The sequence below is a fragment of the Balaenoptera musculus genome, chromosome 17 (assembly GCF_009873245.2).
Source record: "Balaenoptera musculus isolate JJ_BM4_2016_0621 chromosome 17, mBalMus1.pri.v3, whole genome shotgun sequence".
NCBI classification, from domain to species: Eukaryota; Metazoa; Chordata; class Mammalia; order Artiodactyla; family Balaenopteridae; genus Balaenoptera; species Balaenoptera musculus.
In genome coordinates, this window is record NC_045801.1 from 2,357,976 (window position 1) to 2,378,539 (window position 20,564).

The 20,564-nt window shown below is 60.6% G+C and overlaps 1 protein-coding gene across 1 annotated transcript in view; it reads left to right on the forward strand.

The window, feature by feature from the left end:
* Positions 1–8,333: 8,333 nt before the first annotated feature.
* The window catches only part of LOC118883785 (maestro heat-like repeat family member 5), a 75,531-nt gene continuing 63,300 nt past the window's right edge, over positions 8,334–20,564 (forward strand). Inside the window, 3 exon segments of the mRNA XM_036830929.1 lie at positions 8,334–8,474; positions 11,335–11,879; positions 18,641–18,718. Of these exon segments, the coding sequence (XP_036686824.1) occupies positions 8,334–8,474; positions 11,335–11,879; positions 18,641–18,718 (764 nt within the window).

Sequence of the window (20,564 nt, forward strand, 5' to 3'; positions counted from 1 at the left end):
GTCATTTCTCTGCTCCAAACCCACCCATGGGACAAGCCAAAGTCCCATTAATCAGGTCCTGATCCCACAGGAGAAGCCGGCACCCTCCACTTCCGCCCACCTGGGCTCCCCTCCCCCAGTCTGCCTCCCCCCCCTTCCCTGGGGGCTCTGATCGAATCTCCCTTCTCTGATGGCCTCCATCCCCCGCCTGCCCGCCCGACGCCCCTCGAGCCTCTCAGCACCCCTGGACGGCAGCATTCCTGTGGGCCTGCGCCACCCACCCCGCAGGGCAGGGGCTCCTGGCCTCGCTCCCTGCCAGGTCCCAGAGCAGAGAGCCCGTCAAGTGCTTGGTGACACCATGGAAAGCAGTAGAAGGTGGGCTTCCCTGGTGGCGCAGTGGTTGAGAGTCTGCCTGCCAATGCAGGGGACATGGGTTCGAGCCCTGGTCTGGGAAGATCCCACATGCCGCGGAGCGACTAGGCCCGTGAGCCACAACTACTGAGCCTGCGTGTCTGGAGCCTGTGCTCCGCAACAAGAGAGGCCGCGATAGTGAGAGGCCCGCGCACCGCGATGAAGAGTGGCCCCCACTTGCCACAACTAGAGAAAGCCCTCGCACAGAAACAAAGACCCAACACAGCCATAAATAAATAATTAATTTTAAAAAAAAAAAGGCAGTAGAAGGTGCCTCGGGGCAGGATGAGCCTGGTTTAACGCTCTGCTGTCGCCCTCCTGCAATTTTACTAATTTTGAACAAGGGCCCCCCTGTCCCCCGTCTCATTTTGCACTGAGCCTGCACACTCTGCAGGTGCCCCTGCCTGTGTCAGTCGGGAGAGGCTAGCTTCGCTGCAGGAGGAAACAACCCCCCAGGTCTCAGGGGCTGGGGCAACAATGGGCTATTTCTCACTCACGCTGCAGGTGCTTCCGGGACTCAGGGTGGTGGAGGAGGCACTGTCCCCAGTGCCACCTGTCACGTGGCAGAGGGAAAAAGGACTCCAGGGGGTCTCGCCCTGGCAGGAAGCGCTCTGGCCCAGAAGGGACAGATGGCATGGTGACCGCGACTCACTGGCCAGCACTGGTCACCGACCCCACCCAGCCGCAGGGGCCTGGCAGAGCAGCCGCCACCCGGGGAAGTGCCAGGGGCAGGACAGGAGGCGTTTGGTGAAGGACACTAGGGACCGCAGGGAGCCGCTCTGGCCCTGGTCCCACAGCCCTACTCCGAGCCAGAGCCGAGGGGGAGGCCCTGACCTCGGCCTTGAGCTCTTCATAGGCGCAGCTGCCACCAGCCTCCACCCTCATTGTCATTCCAGGCTGAACACGGACTGCATGTAAGGGGGAGGGACCCAAAGTGGTCCTCGCAGCAACTCAATTAATCCTCCATCGGAAATTCTAACACGATCAATTCGGGGAGCCGGCCGACATCATAACACAGTAATTAGGAACAACTCTCAACTCCCGGCTTCCTTTGAAGATTGTAATTGCAATTAATTAAGCACCCTCACTGCTTCTCAGAGTCTGTTCCCCGGAAACTGGAGCAGAGGTGGGGGAGGGGGGCCCTGACCCCTGTTCCCAGCAGCCCAGGGATCAAAGGGAGCCGCCTCCTTTGGATACGGAAGTGAAGCCTCCTGTCTCCCCGGGAACCCCGTGGTGGCTGGGAGGTAGAGGGAACCTACCCTGCACCCTGACTACTGCCCTCCTCCTGGGGACCCCCAAGTTGCCCAGCCCCTCTGCACAGCAAGGTTACAGCCCTGGGTCACATTCGCACATTCAGAGCTCCCACTGCTGCCGAGCAGGTTCTAGGAGCAGAGGTCCCGCGTGAATGCTGACAGGTCACATCCCTGCCCCGCGTGTTGCTGCGCCAGCGGTGATGCGAATGACCTGGCAAGGCTGCCGGCGCCCTGAGCAGGGGACGTGGAGAGGAGGTGTGTTCTGGGCTCCAGGGTGGGGAAACAGGACCCTGGACAGAGGAGGGGCGGCCACCCTGGGTGAAGACAAGGGAACAAGTGCTAGCCGCTGGCAGAGTGGACGATCCCGGTGGAATCAGCTGCCTCTCTGTGGGCTCTCACCGTGTGCCAGGCCGACCCAGGGGCCAGACCAACGAGATCGCCCACCTCCACCCCCCAGCAACCCGCCCGGAGGCACCGTGAGTGTGCTCCTACCTACTGCTGAAGCCCCAGATTAGTGATGACCAAAGGCTGCCAGGCCGGTGGGTGGAGGACCCAGTATCCTAGCAGAGGTCCGTCGTCCCCCGGAGCCTGGACTGCAGCCGCTGCCCACCCCAGGGAGTACCAGGGCCCAACATGACAGCAGTCGGCCCCTGACACAACAGCCACAATATTCAGTGCAGACCACCAGGCGTTGTTCTGAGAAGACAGCAGAACCTTCTGGCAAGTCAATGGGAGGACGGTGTGGGTGAAAGGTTGCCACCCAGATCCAGGGTCTGCAACTTTCAAAAGTGTTTCCCTCCAATTTCCAAAAATAATTGGAAGCATCATTCTTAAAATTCTAACCCCTCAGCCTAAGACTTGAAAGCCAGCCCAGGATAAGACAGTGAAGCCAGAGGGAGAGGCACGTTGCCTGGGAGATCATGCCTGAGGAAGGTTAGAGCACCGGGGCACAGATGTGCTTTGAGCATCCCAGCAGCCAGAGCAAAAAGGGCAAGGTAAGGGCTCCATGGCTCTCCCTGTGGTGGAGGGCAGCAAGAGACCCTGTGTCCCAGAAGGGACTGCCCAGACATGCATCTAAGGGGCAACGAGCAGATGTCCTGATGTCTCCCAACCCCCAACCCAGGGGCTTCTTGACGCAGGAGGTCTTCCCTCTCCAAATGCTCTGCCCTAGCACTGGACCCGGCACTGAGTGGGTGGTCAGCAGACAAATTATATGATCAACACTGCTTCACATGAAACAGCAGAGGGCCTACTATCGCCATTTCTGACCAAGCTTCTCCCCGGGAACAGCATATTTAATTGGAAGAGAAAATGCGTGATTTGGCAGAAGAAGTCAGCCCTGGGGCCAAATCCCAGTGCGCACATCTCCTGGCTATGATGGACACGGCGGTCATCTCCCCACCATCCCTTCCATCCGCCTCAAGCTGGTCCACCATAGTGCTCCTGGCCTTGTTCTTAGAATCCAGTCAAGGTAATCCCACCCTCTGGTCACAGGGATTGGATCAGGAAACACAGGCCTAGGCCAATCAATACAGGGTACTCTCTGGTTCAGAAGTGGGCACATGACCTTACTGGACCAACAGGCCACTCAGGGAGGCTTCCTGGGGCTTGAGGCAGGTTCATTCTTCCATGAGAGCTCTGGGGAACCAGTGGCCTCTCTCCTTCTCAGCGGCCAGGGAGACTGAAAAGGCAGGAGGTGCATCAGCCATGCTGCCACCATTGAGGTAACTAGTCTGAGGGCTAGAGCAAACCTTGAGCCCCTGGATCACACCTTACCTGAAGCTCAGCTTATTTCTGGACCGTCCAGTTACATGAACCATTTTGAAATTTCTGTGGTCTAAGCCTGTTGAAGCCAGGCCTTCTGTGGCTATAACGTGGAGTTCTAATAACATGCTGGCTTACAGTCTTGGGCACGTCCCTTCCCCTCTCTAGGCCCCAGGGTCCTCTTCCATCCACTGACCTCACGGAACTGCAGGGAGGATGAAATGATGCAGTGAATGTGAAAGGGCTTTGGGATTCTAGAGCCTTGTGCCCCCATAACGGGGAGGCCGTTCACCGAATAGTGAGCCTCCCTTCTTGCTCACCGTGCTCTGGCCTCACAGCCCCTGTTTCCAGTCCTGTGACCCTTGAGGCTTTTTTTATTGCCCAGCCTTTGCCCAGGCTGTCCCCGCTGCCTGGAGCACCCTCCCCCAGAGTTCACATGACTGGCTCCTCACTCTTCCAACCTCAAGCACCACCTCCTCCGAGAGGCCCTCATGACCACCCTGTTTGAAATGGGGTTGTCCTTATTCATTTTCTTCATAGTACTTACTGCTGTTTTGCTTTTGTTTTAAAATCACATTTGTTTCTTTAATAGGTTACTTATTTGGGGTCTTTCTCCCCTAGGTCAGTGCTTCTCAAACTAGTGGTGATAAAGGACCGCCTTTTTTTATTTCCAATCTGTCACAGACCAATACTTTCATAAACTACATTTCTAGAAAAATTTCTACTTAAAGAATATACTAAATATAAACCCCAAATTCTTATTATTACACTTTACAGTCATAAAACTACTCTGACAACTTGTTGTAAAAGTTTCTAAATGGTTACTCCCCATTTCTGCTGCTTTCGGGCAAGGTGCGTGCTTGGTCCCCGCAGGACAAGGGAGGTAGTGATTAAACACTGGCTTCCCAGGGCTTCCCTGGTGGCACCGTGGTTACGAATCCGCCTGTCAATGCAGGGGACACGGGTTCAAGCCCTGGTCCAGGAAGATCCCACATGCCGCGGAGCAACTAAGCCCGTGCGCCACAACTACTGAGCCCGGGCACCATAACTACTGAAGCCCGCGCCTAGAGCCTATGCTCTGCAACAAGAAGCCACCGCAATGAGAAGCCCACGCACCACAACAAAGAGTAGCCCCCGCTCATCACAATTAGAAAAAGCCCACGCACAGCAACAAAGACCCAACGCAGCCAAAAATAAATTAAAAAAAAAAAAACACTGGCTTCCCTGTCCCCGGGGTGGGATGGCAGTGAGGCATGCCCCACGCTGTCTCCCAGGGTCTCCAGAGGGACCTCCAGTCGCCCACAGGCCTAACTAGCTGTACGTCACGCCCTTTATTGGCTTCTTTCCCTTCTCTGTCTCACTTCCTCCGTCCCCTACCTGTGTTTCCAAGTGTCACCTCCCAAATAAACCACTGCACTCAAATCTACGTTTAGGGACTGCTTCTGGGGCAACCCAAACAATTAATACACAACATAGGATATACGATCCTTACTACTGTTAATTGCTGTTACCCCATCAGGATTCACATGCTTAAGGACTACAGTGTAACCATCACGCGTCTCTGTAAAATTGGAGAGAGGAGTCCACAAGAGGAAAGGAATCCGGAGCAGGGCTGGGGTTCTTATGGGGCCACCAGCAGAAGAGAGGGAAGCTGAGGACCCCTCCTGGAGAGGCTGAGCCCCTCTCCTCCAGAGCTAAACATTTCCTGTCACCGGTTCTCCTGCAAACCAAGCAAGACTTTGGAGAAACCATTTCTGCCCACGACCAGAAAGCTATAAATAACTCCTGGATTAGAAGAAAGGAAGAAAAGCTCTGATTCCATCTGCACTCGAGTGAGAATGCGTCCTCCCAGCCCACCCCACCTCGCCTGCACACCTGGAATCCAAACCCCCAACAAGAGGAAACCTGGGCCTTTGGTCTACAGGTCAGAGGAGGAAACCACTGGGGTCCTGCATGCAGCGGCTCTGCCTGGCCGCTCACCTCCCACAGTAGACAGGCCCCTGCCAGGGCTTGTCACCTACAGAGGAAGATGCACCCAGGATGGAAGCCAGGTCACTGATGGCCGTTCCGGCCCAGCCAATTCTCTCAGCCCCACAAGGGGACGGGGGGCAGGACGCACGCCCTTCTCCACAGAGCCAGCGTGGAGGCCAGCAGGAAAGCAGAAGCCTGGGGACTGTGCCTGTGGTGTTCCCACTCCGGCATCCCTTTCCCTGTCACTTCCCCTCCCCCACCCACCCTGTGCTCCAACTCCGGGTGGCCCTTCCCCTCTGCTCTGCTACCCGTTGCCCTTCCCTCTGTCTCTCCACCTACCCCCCACCCCAGATCCTGATGCCGCTCTGTCATGGAAAACAGGAAGCCTGCTGAACTTGGAATCAGACACATGGGAACCAAATCCCAGCTGCATCCCGGAGGAGCTGGGACCTGGGGTCCCGACCTGCAGGATGGGAGCGCTAATGCCCACCACAGAGCAATGGCCGGGCCCCAGAGGGCCACCACCCCCTGCTATCCCGGGTCCTTTCCCTCCCACATCCACTCCTGGCCTGGCCAGCCCGCCCCCGCGGCCTGTCCCACTTACCCCCCTCGCTCATTATCCCCTTGGGACAAAGTGGACCTCCCGCACCACCGCTGACGCTGTCTGGCCCCCCCGGGCGGCCCCGGGGGTCTAGCTGGCACCAGATGCCCGTCCGGGTGTGTCCGGCAAAGAGCCTCGGAGCGGGAGAAGCAGAGGCACTCTTTATTCATTTTCTCGGGGCCCCGCGCTAACCCAGCCTGGGGGCGCCCCCGCCGGGGGAGGCGGCCTCAGGCCCCACGGGCCCCGGGAAGGCGCTGCCGGGGGTGGGCGCGGGCAGGAGCTGCGGGAGGCCGGGCCGGGGGCCGCCCCCCGCGTGCACATAGCTCAGCGCCAGCTGCTCCAGGCGCCGCCTGCGCAGCGCCGCCTGCGCCGTGTTGTGCAGGGGCCGCAGCAGCGCGGGGGGCGGCGCGTCCGGGCCCCGCAGCAGGAAGTCGAAGCCCGTGCGGTCGTGCGGGTCGTAGAAGAGCGGCCCGCGGGCCGGGTCGGGCCCTGGGGGCCAGGCGAAAGGAAAAGGCAGCGTGAAGTCCTCCGTGAGCACGCGGATGGCGAAGTCGTCCTCCTTGCCCAGCGCGCAGTAGGCGCGCCCGATGCCGCGGAAGTGCTCCTCCCAGAGCTGTGCGTCCCCGCAGTAGATGTCCGGGAACGGGGGCTCCGGGGTCGCGGCGGGACCTGCGGGAAGGGGTCATGGAGCGGCCGGGATACGCGACCACCTGAAACTGTCGGGGTGTCGAGGAAAGAGAAGGGAGAACCCGCCACCTGGCTGAACCGTGAAGACCAAGAGAGGCCACGTGGAGGCTGAAAGGGGCAGGGGAGGCGCATCCCCAGGGACAGCACCAAGGAGCTAGGAGGGGCAGAAAGGCCCTAAGGGTGTAGAGTACGGCTACTAAATACTATTTGGGCGGAAAGTTCCAGAAGGAGAGGAGTCTGGATAGTTTGGCGGGACCACACAGGGCCTGCTGTGGACATGGGTTCATCCCCAGACAGTGGACTGGGGCAGGGGTGACCTGGTGGCTCTTGGTTGAAAGCTGATCCTGGGCCCCTGCAGAGGATGGGCCATGGCGGCCCAGCTGGAGGTCGGGGCAGATCCAGGATGAAGCAGGACAAGCACAGGATGAGTACTCAGCGGGGCGGACACTGAGGGGCCAGTGCAGGGCCTTGTCGATGGAGGTGGGGAGGAGCCCTGCCTGGGCACAGCGACCCTGGGACGCAGCGGGCAGAGCAGCTTCACCCGGGAGAGGGGTCAGGTTGGAAGCTGGGCTGGTCTGTGCCTGTTGGACAGCACCCACCCCCACCCCAGGAGCACGTCCCAAGAGAAATGGGGACATCTCTGATCTCTGTGACTCACACGAGGATTCCCAGGCTGCGGGGCTCTGGTGAAATCTAGGGGTCCGCTCTCGGAGAATCACGTGTGTATAGACACAGCACTGTGCCCTGGTTTGGGGTCCCTGCACCCTTGAAGCCCATCCACGGCCCCAGGCAGCAGCCCAAGCTGCTCTTCCACGCCCACACCTTGTCTGGGCTGCTGAGCCAGCTCTGGGCCCCTCGTTCAGGAGACCTTTCCTTCCTTCCTCCCTTCAGCAAAGCCTTAGCTCTGGGGGTACTGAACTGAACGAAGCAGCCATGGGCCCTCTCTGGGTATAGACAAGCCTCAGGCTCCCCGGGGACAGGCAGGACCGGGGGGCCTTGGAGGAGGTGATGAATGAACCTCTGACCATGAATTCTCAGCTCCTCCTCCCAGCACCCCAGCGAGGGGGTGACAGTACTCAGGCCGTTTTACTGGTGAGGATACAGACCCAGAGAAGACACACGCCGAACTGACTCGCAACCCCAGCTGCGCGATGTGATCACGCTGCACTGGGCCACCCCCACCTGGCTCAGGAGCCTCTGGATGGTGATTCTCCTCCATTCACACAAGTGCCCTGGGGCACCTACTGTGTGCCCGGCTCCACCGCAGCTGTGAACAACACACACTCAGCTTCTCCTGCGCCAGGGCCGGGAGCCGGCAGACCTGGGTCAGGGGTCCTACCTTCCACCTGGGAGAGCCTGGACTAGTCTTATAACTTCCTTGAGCCTCAGTTTCCCCTTCTGAAAAATGGAAACAATCAAGCCTGATCTGCCGCCCTTGGAGATGAGGCCATGACGAACCTCTTGTCACTGGAAAGTGCTCTCGTGGCTCAGTCCCGCAGGCAACACCAAAGCAGCTGCTCCCAGAGCCGCAGACACAGGTGGGAGAGGTGGTGGACTGGCTCTGAGCAGGCTGTGAGGCCAGAGGGGCCGGCTTGGGGCCCATAGCACTCAGCACCGTGGACAGATCCAAGGCAGCCTTGCAGGAGCCTCAGATTCTGATGGGCAGAATGGTGATGCCCCCATCCCAGGCAGCCTGCCCTGTCCACCAGGACACCTCCTCCCTGAAGACCTCCAGGGTGAGCAACTGGAGGCACAGCACTGCCCTGGTGTCCAAAGCACTGGCCTGGCCGCACACTCAGTACCAGCAGGTGGGTGGGCTGTCGGGAGGGGCTGTGGCGTGTTGCTGTGGGCTGGGGGTGAGAAAAGCTGTGGAGAAGAGGGGAACTGTGGACGGGCCTCCAGGAGAGGAGAGGAGTGGGCCCCGGGGCACAGGAGAGGAGTGACACCCTCTGACTTACACTTAGCTAGGTGAGTCCGGTGGCTGTGGGGCAGACAGGTGAGGGGTAAGGGCAGCAGCACAGAGGCCGTGAGGCAGCCAGGGCAGAGGGGCTGGGGGCCCAGCCAGGGTGGCGGAGAGAAGTGCTCAGATTCTGACTGTGTCTGGAAGGTGGAACCCACAGGATCTGCTGATGGAGGGGCTGGTGCTGGGGGCGGGGAGTGGGGAAAAGGGAAGACACCGAGGTTTCTGGCCTGAGCAGCTGGAGGAAGGAAGCCCCATTTACTGAGAGAGGAGCAGCTTGGGGCTGGGGTGTCAAGCGTCTAATTTTGAACAGGTGATACCTTCAGACAGGCTGGGGACGAGGTGCGGAGGATAGTCAGCTAGAGTCTGGAGTTGAGGCGGGGTCGGGCTGCAGGCTGGAGACAGACAGACCCCGAGGAGATGGTATTGAAAGGCACAGGGAATCCCCTGGCGGTCCAGTGGTTAGGACTCTGCGCTCTCACTGCCGAGGGCCTGGGTTCAGTCCCTGGTCAGGGAACTAAGATCCCACAAGCCGCACAAAAAAAAAAAAAAAAAAAAGCCACAGAACTGGATGAGATCATGAGAAGAAAGAGAAGAGGCCTGAGAAGTCAGCCTGGGCCCTACCCTCACCGGGTCAGGGAGAGGAGGTAGAGCCGGCAGGGATGCAAGAGGAGAACCTCCGGGAGCGCGCGGGGTTCTGGGAGCCAAGCGAGGAGGAGGGGAGGTCCTGAGCCGCGCACCGCCCACGCGTCACGTCCAGCGGGACCAGAGAACGGACCTCGGGTTTCAGCAGCGTGGAGGTCATCCCTGACCCCGACCAGAGCTGCTGGAGCTGAGGGACTGGGTTCCAGTGTGTTCCAGAGCAAATGGAGGGAAAGACTGGGAGACAGCAAGTATAAATAACCTTTTCCAGGAGTTTTGCTAAAAATGGGGAGCAGGAAATAGGGCGGTAGCTAAAAGGGAAGTGGGGTTCAGGAGACAGGATATATAACCGCATGCTTTTAGGTCCATGGGAAAGATCTCATGAGAGAGAAAATGTCAGGAGGCAGGAGAGGAGGGTGGAGAGGTGCTGGGGTCATGGCCATGGGCAGGAGGCAAGGCTGGGACAAGCAGAAAGATGGCCTTGGCTGGGAGAGGGGTGGGTGGTGGAGGAAGCGGGCGGGGAGCACAGAGCCCGAGGGCACAGGTGCGGTGGGGTGCGCCCGAGGTGCCGGAACCTGTGGGAATCTTCTTTCTCTGTGAAAGAGTGAGCGAGGCCAGCAGCTGAATGTGAGGAGGGAGAGCGGGATGGGGGCTGTGGAGGGAGGTGCAAGGTGGTTGCTAGGAGAGAGGAGGGACTGGACGGGAGGAGGGATGCAGTGGGACCCGCAGCTCTTCACGCAGGTCCCCCTGCAGCTTGCAGTCAGGAATTTAAAGAGAGCGTTAGCGTGGTTGAGTTTATCCCCAGCTCCGCTCAGCTGTATGGGTGCAGGCGAGGAGTAGGCGGAGAGCTGGGGGGCGGGGGGGTGGGGCTGGTACAATCAAACGAGAGAGGGCCCAGGGAAGGAGGATGTGTGTGAGGGTGTGATGATCATGGCAGAGCTGGATGAGCAGGGTGGGGGGGGAGCAGAACAGGCTGGAGGAGGCGGGAAACAGGCTGGAAACAGTGGACTGCGGTTCCGCCCACAGAGTGCTGGGGTCCCGGTCCTGAGATCCGGGTCAGGACCCAGCTGCAGTCTGGATGCTGACAAGGCCAAGGACATGACCAGGGTGTAGGTGGCTGGGTGGGGGGACTGAAGGGCCAGGAGAAGGAGGAGATCACCAATGCGATGACAGCAGAGATGGAGAGAGGGTCAGTGGCCAGAGTCCAAAATTCAAGGGGTGGAGGAGGATGACCTTGGGTGGGCGTGGATGACCTTGGGTGGGCGTGGATGACTGCCCTCCCCAGCACGCAGTGGGTGTGCACCGCTGAGGACCTGGGACCAGCCCTGGGATTTTAGGGAGGGGGTGGAGGAGGGGGGCCAGAGAATGAACAGGAAGGGACCCTGAGGAGTGAGGAGGACCCTGGCCCACCTCCAGGCTCAGGGTCCAAGGGCTGCAGGACAGCAGGAAGAACCGTCAGGGGATGAGGTCTCTGCCCCCACCCTGGCCCTGCCCTGGTCAGCGACCCTGGAGGAGCCGCTCCCCAGGAAGAGGGGGCGGAGCCACTGCCTCCTTTCCCACCTTCTCAGAGCCCCGGCTGCCGCGGGCACCCCTTTCTCCTCCGTCCCTCCCCCCACCACGCGTCTCACCTGGAGTGGCTACAGGACGAGGGTGGCAGACCTGCCAGGCTGGGGTCCCGGAACGGGGGGAAGCCATGTCAGCAGCCTGGGGTCAGGCTTGTTTACCTGGCTGCCCGGGAGACTGGGGGCGGGGCCTTCTGGGGAGGAGAGAACCCTGCATTTAAAGGAGCCCCACCTGGAAGTGGGCTGGGTCTGGGAGGGGGAGGGTCAGCAGGCACAGGGCCCCCTCCCCCGCACTCCCACAGCTTAGCTGACCCTGCTCAGGAGACGTCGGGACCCCACCCCGGCACTCAGAGACCTCTGTCCCCACCCCACCGACCCACCAAGGTTAATCAGCCCCAGGAATCCCTCCCTGCTTGCTCTGAACCTCAGAGCCCCACGAGGGGCCGGATGGTCTCCAGCTCTCCTCTGACAGCCCTCGTGAGTATCTTCTACGTTCACTAACAGAACGACAGAGGCCGCGCAGGGCATGAAGAGAATCCCCCTGTGTGCCCCACGCCGGCAAGAGAGGACGGCACAGTGCCCTCCTGTTCACCCTCCTGCGTGGGCCCGCGGCACGATGGCCAGGGTGCTCCCCGGCACGAGCACGAGCCCCGAGGACCGGCTCTGGGGCCCGCGTCCACCAGGGAGGCCCGGGTCCTGAGTGCCGCCGGGGATCCTGAGGCGCAACGGCCCGGAGCCCCATCAGCCCCCATGCAGGGCCGATACGCTGCCCGGCGCTCGCTGCCGCCCACCCCACCAGCACTCCCGGAGTCCCTGCCCAGCCAGGCCCCAGGCTGGGGCTCAGCGGCGGCCCGGGAGGCTGAGGACCCGGTCCTCAAGGCGCTGGTGGACAGGAGCACAGCCAGCCCTCGGGCCTCAAAGGCAGCCGTGGGCGAGCGACGCCCGTGCTTCACAGGAGCGGCCGTGCTTTCCACGGTCCCGTGCTCCAGCCACGTGGGCCCCAAGCACCGGCCCTGGGGGCAAGCGTCGTACCGGCTCAGTTCAGCCTGGTGAGCCGCGGGGGGTGGCTCGCTGTCCATACGGTGGGGCCGATGCGGGAGAAAAACCCGATACTGACGTTCTCATCCCACAGATGGGCACTGAGCACTGTGGACAGGACAGGCCTGTGAGCGGCTGCTCAACCCCAGCGTAGCAGGGGGATCGCTCAGCTGTGCTAACGAAGAGCCCCCAGTGCAGCAGCTTCAATAAGGGGGAGCCCTGCTCTCCCTCCTGCAGGTGTCCAGCTGTCCAGCCGTCCAGGTGTCCAGGCCGAGGCGGCCCTGCTCCCCAGGGCATCCAGGGCCCAGGCTCATTCCAGCTGTGGCTCCGCCCCTCAAGGGTGTGGTCTTATCCACTGATGCCCCCATTGCATTCTCACGGCGGGGGCAGTCACAGGCCAGCAGTTTCCTTCAAGAATGTGAGGGGAAACCGTGCCCTTCACTTCTCAAATCAAATGCCAGGGTGAGAATTAAGTCACGTGGTCGCTCTCGGCTGTAAGAGAGGCTGGGGGATGTAGTCCACACCTGGGCGGCCAGGTGCTCAGCATTTGGAGGGACAACTGCCAGCCTGTCACCGTAACTAAGACAGACCCAGTACGCGTTAGTTTCGGCTCCCCCTGAAGCACGTGGTATTGTTTCCTAGGGCCGCTGTAACAATCACCACGACCTTGGTGGTTTAGGACAGTATCGCCGGGATGCAGTCAAGGGCCGTTCTCCCCGCAAGGCTCCCAGGAGAATCTGCTCTTCCCCCTCCTGGCTTCTGGTGGCTGCCAGCATCCCTTGGCGTCCCCGCCTCTGTGGTCACATGGCCCCCTCCTCTTCCGTCTGTGTCAAAACTCCCCCTTCCTCCCTCCATAAGGCTGCATGTGATTGCTTTAAGGGGCCACCCAGATAATCCAGATAATCTCCCCATCTGAAGATTCTTAACTTAATCACAGCCACAAAGCCCCTTTTTGCCATACAAGGTAACAATTACGGGTTCCAGGGATTGGAACACAGATCTCTTTGGGAGGTCATTATTCAGCCTAGCTCCAGGCCCTAAGGAATGATTTGAGGACAGGAGGTCACGTGGGAAGTGATCCCAGCGCACGTGGTAGGGACAGAAGGAGGCCAGTGATCAAGGGTGTTATCAGCTAAGTGGTTTCCTCTGGGAGCCACTGGGGCTCAGTCTCATTGGGCCATCCTGTCTGAGGGGTGAGGGGCTTGTCACCCTCCCACCCCATCAGTCATGAGTTAAGTGCTGCTCCCAGGAGAGTTGATTCCCTGGCATCTTCCACCAGCAGCCAGAGAGCACTTCAGACAAAGAAACACAGGGGCTGGCCCTGAACTACAGAAATAGGAAGAGCCCAGGTGATGGGGGTGGGAGAGACCTGTATCATTTGCTCCTCAGCCCCAACCTCAAGGGGCTCACAGCGGGAGAGAGAAGTAAAAGTCAAGTCAATAAATAAACACCAATCATGATGAGGATGTGGGAGGAGACTGTCAGGGAACCCTGAGGTTGGCAGTGACAGGGGGAACACCCATAGACCATCCTGTAGTCAAGGTCAGCCTCTCGGGAAAATGACATTGAAGCTGAGGGTAAAGATGGGATGTCGCATGAAGGGAGGGAAGGAGAGTTTGAGGACGTGCACGTGCAATGGCCCTGTGGCAGCAAGGAGCACAGTACCCCAAGGAATGAGAAACAGCCCAGGAGGCCAGGTGGCTGCTGAGCCGTGAGCCGAGAGAGGGGGCACCAAGGGAGAGTGGGGAGGCCAGCGGGGGCCTGGGGTCCCAACCCAAGCATTCCTTCCTCCTCCACCACGTCACCTCCCTTCTCAGCAGCTCCCCCCTTGCGGGCTTCCCTCCCACCTCCCCCGTCAGGAGAGGGAGGGGCAGAGTGGGAGGTCCAGGCTGAGGCGCACGAGGAGGAGGGGCAGGCAGGCCCGCGCAGTCCCCGCTCCCCACATAATCCCCTCCTGGTGATGCCACCGCCTCCTGGTTATTTTTAAAATCTCATTTTCAGAAAGTGGAGGAGAAAACCTCTTACTTTGGCCTTTTTCCCCCTCTTTTTTCCTGTGAAAGCTTAGGAGAGGGGCGTGGAGGAAGGAGGGAGCCTGGAAGATGAGGAGGCGCCCCTGGCAGTGCGCCTGCATGGGGGCCCAGGGGCTCTGCTGACTCTGTTCCCCCCCATTCCACGGGCCCCAGAGACACGAGGCAGGACCCCTCCCTGGGCAGCCTCTTCAAAGGGGCGCATCTGCTGCTTTCACCCAGCAGGCATTCTGTGCGTGCCTACTACATGCTAGAGCACGGCAGGGAGGGGACTCCGGGTCTCCACCTTCGTGGGGCACAGGGTCTAGTGGGGAGAAGGGGACAACGGGGGATCCCCAAGGCTGGGAGACTGGGGGAGGGGCAAAGGCTGCCTGGAGCAGGGCCAGGCAGGGGGCAGGGAGGGTTCTGGCAGGTGAGGGCGGCACGCATGGGCAGAACCAAGTGGGCCTGGGTGGGCTGGCAGGACACGGACTGACCCCAGGGCCTGGGGACCACGTGGGCCTGTGAGGCGGGGGCTCTGACTGCCACCGCACAGGAGACGCAGCGGGGCAGCAACTCCCTGAGCCAGGAAGTCCTAGAGCCCAGGATTGGAATCCCAGCTCTGCTCCTTGAGGCTGGGCTGAGTGTGCTCAGTGGCCTTAAACATCGCCGGAGGATGCCAGGTGGTCTGATGGAGCCACTGTGCTCCTGGGAACCATCCAGGGGGGAGCGTCTGTCTGCCTGGCCCCTCCTGTAGGTACCCCAGCCTCCACCACCCTGTGTCCCAGAGCTCAGAGTTCATGTTGAACCAACCTCAGCAGCGACAGTAAATGCTATGGGAGCCCAGAGAAATCAGGGGTGGCGTCACAGAGGAGGTGACCTGAGCTGGGGGTCTCCAAGGGTGAATAGGAAAGTGCGAGGAGTTTCTTTAGGAAAGCAGGGGTGTGGGGGGGCGGGGCTGACACTGGTTGAAGATGGAATGGCAGACTTATTCAAGGGTGGTTATCACTACCGGTGCAGGGACCGCAGTGATGGGGGTGTACGGGGGAGAGACCAGGCTCAGCTCTGAATACGGCACGGGCAGTGGGGATTTACAGCCAAGGAGCAGGATGGGGTGTGGGCGGGGGGCAGGGGGGCGGTCAATAGATGGAAAATTACTAAGAGGAAATATCAGGAGCAGGGCGATTCTAGCTAAACCGATGTACCAGGATTCTCACTGAAGGCAGGCCAGGTGCTCACACCTCACCTGGGGGAGGGGGGAGGGTGAGGAACCTGATCAGATGCAGGGGGGGAGGGCAGGGGACAGCAGTGGGGAGGGGGTTTCTTGCCAGAACAGTATTTTACGAGGAAGTGCACAGATGGGCCCAGGAGAAGGTTCTGGAAACCAAGAATCTTTGTCAAGGGCATTCCAGGAGGAAGGCACTGCACAAGCCTCAGAGGGCTGACCTGGCTGCAGCTGGGAACTGAGTTGCGGTGGAGGGGAGGGGGGCAGAGAGACCGGGTCCGGGTAGCAGGGCAGGGGCTGGTCTGCTGGGCCCTGGGTCAGGCCCCCTCCTCTCTGGGGCAGTAACAGCAGCCTCCTGTCAGGTTTCCAGCAGGAGCCGGAGCTGGAGGGAGCCCAGGAGGGGGAGGGGCCTGTGCAAAGGCTCGGAGGTGGGAGTGAGCCGGCACTCTACCCGTAGCTGCCGCCTCCCAGGGGGTAGCGGGGTCACACCCCCAGGTGTGCCAGGTGCCTGGGCGGTGGGATGCCAGGGCCCCCTCCCCACGACCTGCTGTCTGGGCTCGGGAGGGCTGCGGGGAGGGGGAGTGCCCATCACTGCAGGAACGTCTCTTCCGCCCTCCCCTCGTGTCCCTCCGCCTCGAGTCCTGCCTGGGCCCGCAGCGCCATCTGCCGGCGGAACAGGGAGGCGCGGGCGGGAGCAGCCTCGAGGCCCCTGCGAGCTCTGCTCTGGGGAGGGCCTGGTACCCTGGGGAGGCGGGTGTGAGATGGTCCATGGGCACCATGCTCACCCTGAACTGAGGTTTGAGGGCCTGAATTTGAACCTGGCTCTACCACCGACTGCTGTGTGACCTCCAGTCAGTTCCCGACCCTCTCTGAGCATCATCCCAATCCCAGGGTGGTGAGCAATCTGGCTCCCAGGTTGCTGTGAAAAGTGGCCGCCAGGCTGGGACCCCACATCCAGCAGAGGTGGTTCCCCCAGTGCTGAAGGTGCTCCCCAATTCCTGAGAGGTTCGTGGGGGAAGCAGGCATGCGACATGACCCAGCCAGGGACCTGCAACCCTGACATCTACCATTTTCAAACGTGGTGAGGGGTAGTGGGAGATGGACACGGGTCAGATCCCAGGTCTCAACAGGTGTCCCTCCCCGTGTCCCCTGGGGCTGTCTGTCCACAGAGGAGGCTCATCCACTCCCACTCCCATCCCCACCACCTATATGATGCTCAAATCCCCCCCACCCCCCAACAGCCGGCCTCCCTGGGACCCTGCAGGGATAGGAGTGTACTCCCTCTAAGGCAGCTCATTCATTACCCGGCCAGGGCTTGCTGGAAAGTTCTCCTGTGGAAATGAGATTGCAGAAAACCTGCCTCACTGTAATCTAGGTGCATTCCGAGAGCCCAGAAGGCCCAAGAGGAAGGCCTGGGACCAGGACCCACGAAATCCCCTGAGCTCGTCCCTCGAGCTCATCCCCCTCGGGGCCCAGCCTCTCTCTGTACCCCACTTTCTCCTCCCTTCTGCCTGGAATGCTGAGGAGGGGGGGCAGCCGTAGAGGACCCCAACCTCCACGCCTCACTCTTGGCCCCAATTCCAAATTCCTAAGGGGGGGAACTGGTTGGCCCACCTTGCCCAATCAGCCTGGTCGATGTCCAACAACGACTTGCCAAAAAAAAAAAAAGAAAGAAAGAAATCAAAGGCCCTGACTTGCAGTATTGCCCATGGTCATGGTGTAAATGCTCCCACCACGGCTGATCTCCCTCTGCCACTGTGATGGCACAGCACGCGGAGTCTGGCAGAGATGCACAGTACCTCACCGTATATAGACAGAGACACAGCTATAAATAATCTCTAGGACATAGGTGACAGTAAAATATAGTCCAATAAGCAGGAAGTGATGAGTTTGGGGTACTTACTACCTCTGTTTCTAATAGAGTCCATTGAATTGTAAGCTTCTACGGCAGTATTTAACAACCAACTCTCAAAATCGCTGAGAATTTAAGCCCCAGTCACGCAAGCCTGTTGGCCACCAGGCAGAGAGGCTGCGGGCGGCACACCCTGAGGCATGGGGACACAGCTCTCAGAGAAGGGGCACCACCAAATGCCCATTCTGGCCGCTGCAAGGGATCGGGCCTCCCAGGGACCCTCCTTCACAGATGGATTTATGGACCCAGTTTTGCACAGTCCCCTTCATGGTGCTGGGAGGATGGGAGAGTGCAAACTGGGCTACGTGCAGGAACCACCCCACCCCCAGTTAGAGTGACCTGAGCAAACAGCTTGGAGAAAGTCCCAGCTCCCAGCTCCTGGGTGCGCGGTGAGGGTGAAGACTCCAGGGGCCCTGGCGAGGCCTCCAGAAACCTGCCCTCCTGCTTACTCTGCCCTCGCCCCTCCCAGCCTCGGTCTCCTCCCCATCACGGGGTGCGAATCCACGATGCGCATCTCACAGAAGGTCGTGAAGTTCAGTCGCATTTAGACGTGGTGAGGCCGCCCACGATGTCAGGCAGCTGTGCTGCACTGGCCGTCCGTCTCGTGCCAAGCGCCTCTCAGGGAAAAGTGATTTAAGTCTCAGAACAAGCTGGGGAGCGAGCATTGTCAGCCCCTGTTTCTAAAGGGGTCATGGCCTCTGAAAGGTCATCTGGCCAGCAGAACCGGAACTGGGGTCTGAACCCTGGGCCAGCTCCGGAGCCCCCAAGGCCTCGGCGGTGGGCAGTGGCCACCCGTTGTCTCTGTGGTTTCCCCCATGGTGGCCCGGGTCCCCTCGTGACTATCTCCAGGACGCAGGGGCTGCAGGCACAGTGTGGGTTGGCTGGGCAGAGGAAGATGCCCGTGGCCCCGGAGCAAGCTGGCCCAGCAGGAGGTCCAGGCACAGCAGCCCGTGGGCCCTGGGGCCTCCTCCATGGTAGGGCCTCCAATAGCCACATGTGGTGACAGGGGTCCACGCTGGGAGTCCCGGTCTGCCTTCTGGACCCAGCTTCCCCTGCAGCCATGGAACTGGACCAGGGGACCACAAGCAGGAGCTCCGCTCCAGAACCGCCCAGAGACAGCTTCTGCTGGGAGGCCATACAGAGTCCCAGCTCTGCCACCTCTTCCCTGGCACGGGGCACGCATTACTTATGTATCGCTATGGAACAAGTGACCCCAAACTTAGGGACTTCAGACCACACACATTTACTGCCTCACGATTGCTTGGGTCGGGAATCCAGGCAGGGATTAGCTGGGCCTTCTGCCTTGGGGCGTCTCAAAGGTGCATCAAGGTGTCAGCTGGGGCCAGCTCCACGGGTGTCCAGAAGGAGATAACTGAGAACCAGAAGTGGAGAGGCCGGGCCCGAGGCCACACTGGGAACATAGGTGTACACACACATGCACACACACACGCACACATGCTGTGCCCAGAACACGGTGTTTGATTCCATAGCACCTGGAAAGGTGTGCTGGGTGCTGGAAACTTTGTGACCACAGGGGTGAGGTCAGGGCTGGCTGGGGTGGCGGAGGGCATGCCCAGAGATAGGACTGCTCCGCCGGGCATGAGGACAGAGCTGGCAGCACCCCAACAGGGACGGGCAGCATTCAGAAAAGCCACACAGCCACACCATGGCCGACAGGACCTCCTCAGCCAGGTCCCAGAACCCCAGGTCAGCCCAGCGCCAGGCAGGGGCACGTGGGAGCCCAGGAGGGGACCCCCATGTGGTCTTCCAGGAGAGCACCCCCCAGCAGGGGGCTGACCCTCAGGCCCTGAGCCGAGGAGAGAGGGGTCCGGCAGCTAGGGTCCCCTTGACTTGGTGGAGAGGAGGCTGGGGGGTGATGTGGAGAGGGGGGTACTCGAATTCCAACACAGCCTTTGCCATCGCGCCACCTGTGGCTGCTGACTGCTTGTGGGGACCAGAGGTATGAGAATGAGTGGACGGATGGATAGACGACAGACAGACTGTCCACTGCTTCCCTGAACCCCGACTTCATCGAGAGGATATGGCAGCCCGTGACCTAACAGACTCAAGGAACGTACACCAAGGAAGGCTCCTCTGGGGACTTCGGTCTCGTGTCCCCAGCGCCCCAGGCAGGCACGAGGGCAGTTCCACCTCCTGTGTCCAGTCGCAGGTCGGAGCCTGGCATGCAGGCTCTCTCCCCGACCTCCTCGGCCCCCCAGCCCAGGGTGCGCCCTATGGGGACTCAGGCATGGCTCTCCAGGCCGTCCCTCGGGGGGTGGATTCCAGGGCGGGATTCCCGCCTGTGTTCCCATCCCTGCGGCTGTCCCCAGGGGAGCAGCCCATACCCGCCTCTGAACGCAGCTCCTCTGTTCTGCACCGTTGCTTCTGCCTGCGTTGTCAGGCCTGTCTCCCCCCTCACCCCGGCGCACCCTGCATCACGTCTATGGCGAGAAAACGCTCCCCCTGCAGCTGTTTGCTAGCTGTGTTCCTACTGTTTTTCTATCTTTAAAGATACATTCAGTCCTGGTCACCGTGGGGCTGGGATGCGTGTTTGTGGTGAGACAGGGGTCTCACTTGTGGCCGTGGCCATCACGGACCAGCCCGAGGCCCCTCCTGGGCTCAGAGGGAGGCCAGGCTCTGTGTGAATGGCTGAGCCCGCCGGGAGCGGCAGGGGAGTGAGTGGTTTTCTGAGAGGCCGTAGGAAGAAGGGCCTTCCAGCAGGGGTCGAGTGTGTACTGAGCCCCGGTGGCCACGTCCCCGGGATGCAGGCTTTGAAGTTGGGCAGATCTGAACGTGCACTGTCCTGCAGAGGCTGTGTGTCCAGGGACGGGTCCCTGAACCTCTCTGTGTCTCAGCACCTCGCAGGGTTGGTGTGAGGACAGTGTGGACATGATCAAGCCCCCAACACATGGCCATCCTCGTTGGTGGCGGTGGAGGCGCTGGTGAGATGGGTGGCGGGGCAGAGGTGACGGGAAGGGAAGTAGCCATCCCTCCCGGGCAGGGGCGAGCTGCCCTGTTCCCAGAATGCCTTCACTCATTCACCACTCAATTACTCAGTCATCCAGCACCCACTCTGGGCACCTACTTTACCAGCCAAGCCTCCCTGACCTGGCTGCTTAAAATAACCCCCACAGCTTACCCACTCCCTGTCCTGCTTGACCTTCGTCCTTCTCACTGTCCCCGGGACATAAGTGCCACGAGGGAAGGAGTTTCTGGGTGCTTTTGTCCCCTGATGAACCGCCAGGTCCTGGAGTGGTGCCCGCCACACTGTAAGCATTTGCTGAATACGCACTGAGTGAGTGGAGGCGGCAGGAAGGATGCCGCCCAGGGCATTGTGCGGGCTCGGGGACTACGGAGCCAGTCAGCCACCCGCAAGCCAAGTGCCCCCCCGACCCAGTCTCTGTTCCCTGCAGTTTACAAACCCTTTCATCCCAGCAAGTCCCCTGGCCAGGGCTGAGTCCTCTTGTGTCACCAGCTCAGACATGCAGGAAAGCAACATCTCGGGCAACCCCAGGAGTGTCCCCTGCCTGGCCGCACGGTCACTGGTCCCCAA